Source organism: Seriola lalandi, unplaced genomic scaffold, assembly GCF_002814215.2.
Source record: "Seriola lalandi dorsalis isolate HSWRI2012SDOR001 ecotype SW California unplaced genomic scaffold, Sedor1 jcf7180002054919, whole genome shotgun sequence".
In the NCBI taxonomy this organism is placed as follows: Eukaryota; Metazoa; Chordata; class Actinopteri; order Carangiformes; family Carangidae; genus Seriola; species Seriola lalandi.
The window spans coordinates 4,319-11,273 of record NW_019525471.1 but is presented as its reverse complement, the minus strand read 5'-3'; the positions used below and the strand labels follow the sequence as shown (position 1 = coordinate 11,273).

At 40.7% G+C, this 6,955-nt stretch overlaps 2 protein-coding genes across 2 annotated transcripts in view; one reads left to right on the top strand and one right to left on the bottom strand.

Moving 5' to 3' along the window:
* tnk1 (tyrosine kinase, non-receptor, 1) overlaps positions 1 to 1,857 on the top strand; it is a 9,536-nt gene extending 7,679 nt beyond the window's left edge. Inside the window, exons 10-12 of the mRNA XM_087169875.1 lie at positions 8 to 284; positions 389 to 484; positions 958 to 1,857. Coding sequence (XP_087026001.1) covers positions 8 to 284; positions 389 to 484; positions 958 to 1,134 — 550 coding nt within the window. The 3' untranslated portion in view covers positions 1,135 to 1,857. The remainder of the gene's footprint in view (positions 1 to 7; positions 285 to 388; positions 485 to 957) is intronic.
* Positions 1,858 to 2,041: 184 nt separating this feature from the next.
* The window catches only part of LOC111673479 (phospholipid scramblase 1-like), a gene marked incomplete at its 5' end in the record, with an annotated part of 6,488 nt that continues 1,574 nt past the window's right edge, over positions 2,042 to 6,955 (bottom strand). Inside the window, 4 exons of the mRNA XM_023431238.2 lie at positions 2,042 to 3,998; positions 4,090 to 4,251; positions 4,710 to 4,901; positions 5,081 to 5,091. Coding sequence (XP_023287006.2) covers positions 3,939 to 3,998; positions 4,090 to 4,251; positions 4,710 to 4,901; positions 5,081 to 5,091 — 425 coding nt within the window. The remainder of the gene's footprint in view (positions 3,999 to 4,089; positions 4,252 to 4,709; positions 4,902 to 5,080; positions 5,092 to 6,955) is intronic.

Here is a 6,955-nt window from a genome sequence, read left to right as displayed (position 1 = left end):
ACATAAGGTCTCAGAGGAGGCCCAACGTCAATCCAGCCCCAGCCGCCCTCTGGCCATCACAGGTGGGTCCGTCTCCTCTAACGCAGCCTCAACCTCAACCTCAACCTCAGCCCCAGCACCTGCCTCAGCCGGGCGTCGGAGGCTCCAACATGGCTAAGATGGCCCCCATGGCTCGCTCTACTCCGCAGCTGGATAACCAGACGGACAACAGAGAGAGAGATCGAATCAGAGATCGAGAGAAATCGCCTCATGTGCAGAACACAAGAGACAGTCTCATCGCACAGGTAAGATACCAGTTCTCTTACTGCTGTAGATATGGGGGGGGGGGTTTTTTTTTTTTTTTAGCTCAGAGGATTAAAATAGAGAGTTGTTGCTCTGCTCTGGTCAGGTCATGGAGGCAGTACATGGAGTGACCACTGAAGAGGTTCATATTGCACTTCAACGCAGTGACTGGAACCCAGTGCGAGCCGAGCAACACCTCAAGGTCAGACCATGAAATGTCTGTCAACACGAATATGAAATAAATGTATAAATATAATGATTTACAGAAGACGTAAAAGAACACTAAGAACTCTGAAACACAGGTTTTCACCCCGGAAGTATAATAACAACAAAGGTGCGTCTTGCATTATTAGATCACCTTGAGACCCTGTCCTATGCTAAAATCCAGTTTTAGGGCCTGCCTTATTTTAGTCGATATATAAAAAAATAATGCAATGTGGTTTTGCAGAAATATACATGTTGCACTACAGGCCACACCCACTCAGTGATGTCCCATCAGGCAGGTGTTTTCCAGGTGTTCTGCATTTGAATGCTGATGCAAAACACCTGCTGTCAGCAGGCAAATAACGAGCATTTCAGGGGGCAAATTTCCTCTCGATCTCTAAACCTGAATACAAGTCCAGTTTTTTTTGACAGCTGCTTCTGAGCCTTGTCTTCTTGTTTCTGTCCCCTCAGTTGGAGCAGCTGTACTCGCTGAGCCTCTGCTCCAAAGAGGACTGTCTGAGGATCCTCTCCAGATACCAGTGGAACCTGCAGCTGGCCAGTCGCTACCTCCTCCGATTGTCTCGGGACGACAGGCCCGGCCCGGGCGAGCGGGAGCGACCTGCAGCTAGTGCAGAAAGACGAGTCTGAAGTGACTGATTTTACCTTTTATTAATGCACGGATGGTTGACTTTTTCAGCAGCATCCTGCTTCACAGTGACAAACTGAGACACTTGGAGATTCCCAGTACAACAGTCAGCCACCACTTCAATATGGAAACGTGTGGGACGAATGTAAATAGTAAACTGCGTCATGTAATGTTTGTTTTTATTTGTTGTAATTGTTTATGTATTTTCAATGAGACGTTATCCTGCACAATGTAGACGTTATTTGCAAATAGTTTTTGTATCTTAATGAATGTGTTTATATTGTTAAAAATTGTTTTGTTGAATAAAATTGATCATCTGGTCTGATCTGACACAAAGTATAAAATATTTGCAAATGAAAAATGAGTCCTTAGACAGTTTTGTGTTGAAGCGTTGGCATATAGAGGTTAATACACTGTTATTTTGGTATGTTGAATGTTTTAATGAAGGAGAATTTAAACAACCTCATATGCTTCCATTGTAATAACTAAAACCATATTTTCAGTATTCACCGGGCTCACAATGGACATGTGCAGACATGCTCCTAAACACTATGCTTGTATTTCTCACTTGCTTCCAGGAGATGGAGCAGTCAGGCATTTGGCCTGTCTCCTTTTGTTGCATGTGGAGTAGGGCATGGATATGATCTTTATGTTAACATGAATGTGAGCAGGTATGACTGAAAGGAAGCTGATACTGACTCCAATAAAGTCTGTTGAGAAAGTTACCAGTAACTAATGCAGAGAGTTTTGGTGAAACTGGTCTTTGGATTAATCATGGGCATGAGAATTAGAGACTGTATTTCCCTCTGAAGCAACAATCCTTTTTTCCAATTACAACCAGATGTGGGCCTTCCCCAGAATTTCCTGGACAGTCACCAGAGCAAAGCAACACAACACTCTCACAATGGCTTAATATTGTTTCTGTTTTACCTATTGAACTAGTTTTTTTTTTGTTTCTGTAAAAAAAATGTATTTAACAAACATACAACACCAGAGTTACAGGAAAGTGATACAAAATTGTTTTGCAACAAAAAGGAAACAGATGTGAACAGCTACAGAAATAACACATATTTAGTTACTGGCAGTGTAACAGAGTCTGGATTTAAGAGCACGAGTGGCAAAGAAACCTCATCGGGGGCAAACCCATGTTGTTTCTCAAGAATGATGAAAACCAGAATGATTATCAAATTAAGAAAAACAGGTGCGTTAGACAGAAATAAGCAACATTTGCAAACATCAACCTGCAAATGAGCTGAAAACAGAGTTCACGACTTCATATTCACATTCCTCAGAGACATTAATGGTTGGGTTTTCCCCGGGCGGATCAACTTTAACTATCCCCAAATTCTGCTTTTTATTCAATTCAATTCCTCTTTTACTTGAAATGTCTTCCCACTTGACCTTAACCCACATTGTCTCTCTCTTCTATCATTACACTGGCACTAGTTCAACACAGTGGTATCTAGAGAAATTGGAGGGCAAGGTTCAGCGTCAGTCTCCATGGCTGCAACTAAAGCACAAAGGAGACATGAGAGGATTAATCCTGCAGCCTCTGCTGCAGTTTGGTTGTCTTATGTACAATAGGCTTGAAGACACGGCGGGCTTTGAGGAAGAGAAAGGCAGCTGAGAGGTAGAGATAAAGCACTTAGGTAAATACTGTCAGCACGCTTGTGTTCACAACTTTGACTACAAGCTGTTAAACTTCCCTCTCACTATCACAACTACTTCCCTATCAGCTAAACAGCAACAGCCTGTTAACTGTGGTTAATGCACAGTTTCCTACATTCTACACTTTTACATAAGTCTATATTATATGTGTTCCTATATGGTGTTCACGTATAACGAGATTAAAAGTTTACTGTACTAACGCACAGCAGTGCTTTACGTTAAATGCTTTAGCGTGCTAAAATGCTCATAGTGACAATTCTAACATGCTGGTGTTAAGCAGGTGTAGTATTTACAGTGCTAACAGTGCTAGTTCAGCTTGCTTGCATACTAACATTTGCTAATTATCACTTGACAAAAGGTTCAACTGAGGATAATGAGTGTCATTGGTTTTGCATGTATTTGGTCATAAACCCAAGTAATGGACAAATTAAACTTCTGACCTGAAGGTGGCGCTTAATAAAAAGTGAAGGGATGACCAAAGTTGTTATATGATATATGATACAAAATGAATGCAACCAACAGTGGTTGTTAGACCAAAGTGTGGGACCAACAGATCCAGCAAGGCAATGAATACAGCTTCTACACGCATCCACAGCAATCATGCGCTTAAACTTAATCTATTGTAGTTTCTTCGTTGAGTACAAGTACATTAGTAATCAATATACATATAGCATAAATACAAAATCTTAATGCCAGTGTAGCATAAAGCATATTCAAATATGTGTGGTGATTTTTATTCTTATTTCTTTATGTAGGCACTGAAAAAGACAGAGGGATAGGGTTGATTTTCTTTGGCAGAAATTAAGTCTCAGCTGGAGTACTTGCTTAAAAATAGACAAAATGTCTACAGACTGTGTGGAGTGTGAGGAGTACTGGCAACATGGCAGTCAGTGTCAGTCACTGAGTTTGGATAGATTTTTTAAAAATTCTTGGCAGACACCCTATCAAGAGGTCGTTAGTTCACATCAGTTCGTATTTGTATATAAAAGGATCAAAGTGTTGGCAACTTATTGGCTGGAGTTTGGTGAAGGAAGGATTTGAAAAAACAAATGGAAAAACTAAGTACATGAACAAAGTATGCATAACTGGAGAAAGTCTTTTCCTCTCATGCTGTTGTTTTCCCATCCTTTTTTTCCTGTTATGAAAACACAGTGCTACGCTGGTTGGCCTCCCCGACCTTTTCGAAGAACATGAAATCCTGTAATGTGAGTACAAACAAGGACAGGGTCGTCATTCAGCAAGGTCCCATCAATTAAAACCAGTATTATTGAATAAGATTACGGACTCACAATGAGGAAGCAGGCTCCCATGAGCACAGCTTTCATCTTCACGTCCATGTCCAGTGGGAACTGGATGCCAAAGTTGTCCGTGTCAGTGAAGACTTCTTTCAGAAGACCACTCCACTGCTTGCTGATGCGACCGATGGGCTTGTCGCTATCTTTCCCCTTCAGCTGCAAAGCAAAAACAAGTGTTCATCACTATAAATCCACTATAAACACCTCAAAAGCTCAATATTAAACATTTCATATCTTGTTTATTTATTTAAGTGGGTGCAGTCTTGCCATTACACTGAGGCTGCCAGACAACCATCGGAGACTTATCCAGAACTCACAGCTAAGAAATAATCTCGCACAAAACCTCTCGAAAAAATGTTGTTGTTTTTATATTTTTGTTTTTGCAGATTAAACAAAAGATATCATAAAAAGATAATATGTTAATTAGTTAGCTTTAGAGGTGCTGCTAGGTGGACTTTCAATGAACAGATGTGACAGTGGTATCTGACTCCCTGTAACAAAGCAAATAAATGTACTTTCCCAAATGTCAAATCATTCCCTTGAGCCAATGAACATTATATGTCAGTAACTGCTGCCATGCAAGTCATCCAGAGACAACAATTCTCCCAGCGCACCTCAAAGTTGACGTCCCCACAGCAGTTGCAGGCAAAGCAGGGCCCTTCCAGCTTCATCACGGTTTCCTTGTTTGCTCCCTGGATGGAGAACCGCGGCACGAAAGGATGCCAGTCCTGTTTGATGAAGCCTATGGTGGTGCCGGGCGGTGCCTGGACCTCCATCTGTGGGTCGCATAAACAGTTAGACGCACGCTAATATGACACGGAATTTTGAAAGTGATGATTTGACACAGTCTTAAAATCTACCCATCGTCTCTTGACACTGACAGCTATAAATAAATCATCACGGGGCAACACACGTGACGGCAGGAATGATAACTAAGTCTGACTGTTTAATTACGGCACCACATAACAGAGGTAATACATCTCACATGGCTCCTGTCTGGTTAGTAAACAGAACACTGAAGTATGCGAGAGTAGAGGCTGGGATCCGGGCCAGTGGGAACGTAGCGTGGCCAGCCGACGCCAATGATGTGATTAAAAGGAGAGAGAGAGAGAGAGAGAAAGAGAGAGAGAGAGAGAGAGAGAGAGAGAGAGAGATCTCAGAGGTGCAGGAATGGCAGAGGATTGCGGGAGTCAAGGAGATAGTTTGGACAAAGGCCCATTCATAGTCCTAACAAACCCCTGCCTGAACAGACTGGAGCACAAAGACATTGAAACGCTATTCAGCAACTCACAGCAACACAAGGCCAAGCAGGAAAGACAGACGCCTCCAAACCTGAGCCAGCGAGGCTGAAGGGTTTTCACTAGGACCCAATAAGTTTCTCCTCTCTTAATGAAAGAGGGTTAATCAGTGAAATTAGCTACTTTGATGCTTGGCTGGTGTGAAATCCTGCACACAAACTGCTATTTCAAAATACAAGCTCCACTTTTGTTCAAGGGTTGGTTTGAAAATCAACACCTCTTTGCAGAAACAATATTTCTGTTTCGGTGGTTAAACCAGTGAAATATCAACAGTTTTCTGCTCATTCATTAGAAAGCAGTTCTAGTGAAAAATGTTTCTAGAAAAAACATGTTTGCTGGTCAATTTTCAAATTGAAACAGGCTCTGGATACACAGGCGGTATTTGTTTTTGGTATTTTGATGACAACAAGAAAAAGATAGAATATCACAAAATTTATGAACCGTCCTCAAGGAGATTTTCCCAGGATTACACAAAAAGTACAGAACTGCAGCCAAGGAAAACCCTGTAAAGTTTGGTGTGGAGCCAGGAATTTTTTTTATTACTTTCCTTAACCTTGAAGATCAGCTTTTTTTTTTTTTTTTTTTTTTTTTTTTTTACATTTTCATCAGTTTCTCAAGAAATAATCTTGAGAAACTTGATCTACTCGGATCTTGGTGTAAAAAAAAAAAAAAAATTAGACATATTTATGGTGTTGAGATCTAAGAGTTTGTACAGTTTGGTGCAGACACAGATAATAATCCGGATCTGGTGGAAGAAAATGCTGAATCCACATTACACACAGAGTTGTGCTTATTATTAATAGTAAGTAACATATATGCATATGGCACCATCAGCATTTAGGAATGCTTACATTCACAATACAGCATTTCATTCGACGTGGAACTAAAAGTTACACAATGAAAACTGGTTACGACATAGCGAGGAGACAGTTCATACAGCTGCAGAGTTGTATGAATTGTATAATGCAAACGGTAATAAAACCATGCAGCCGTCTTGTGTGAGGATTAAAGACAAGACAGGACAGTGAAGAAAGAAAGTTTTACTTGAGACCACGTTGGACACGTTGGACTGTTTGGCCTTGGTGGAGTTGTGTGCTCTGCTGAGTGCCGGTCTGGTTCTTTAACTTCCTTTTCTTCAGTTTATACCATCAACTCTTTTTCTATTGCTGCTTCCCAAGATTTTAATTTAGCACTTCAGTTTCTGCTTTGTTCGCTCTTACTATGGTGTCTTTATGAGCAAAGCTACACTGCGAATCAACTGCTTTAACATACGAATGGTTAAATCTCTCCTCAGACAATCAATGATTAAATATTAACAACATTAATAATAGGTAGTCATTATCTTGACACACATTAACCAAATATTGTAACACTGATATCACAGTGTTTGTTCATAACTGAAGTGAGTTATCAGGGTGATTTGATGCTGAATGAACTATTGAACTGCTATATTGTCATATTAGTCTTGGTGTGGCAAATCAATGTAAAGTCAGGCTATTAAACCTGCTTTTGACACTTACTGACTCATTTACACCCACCCACCCAAAACACACAGACACACC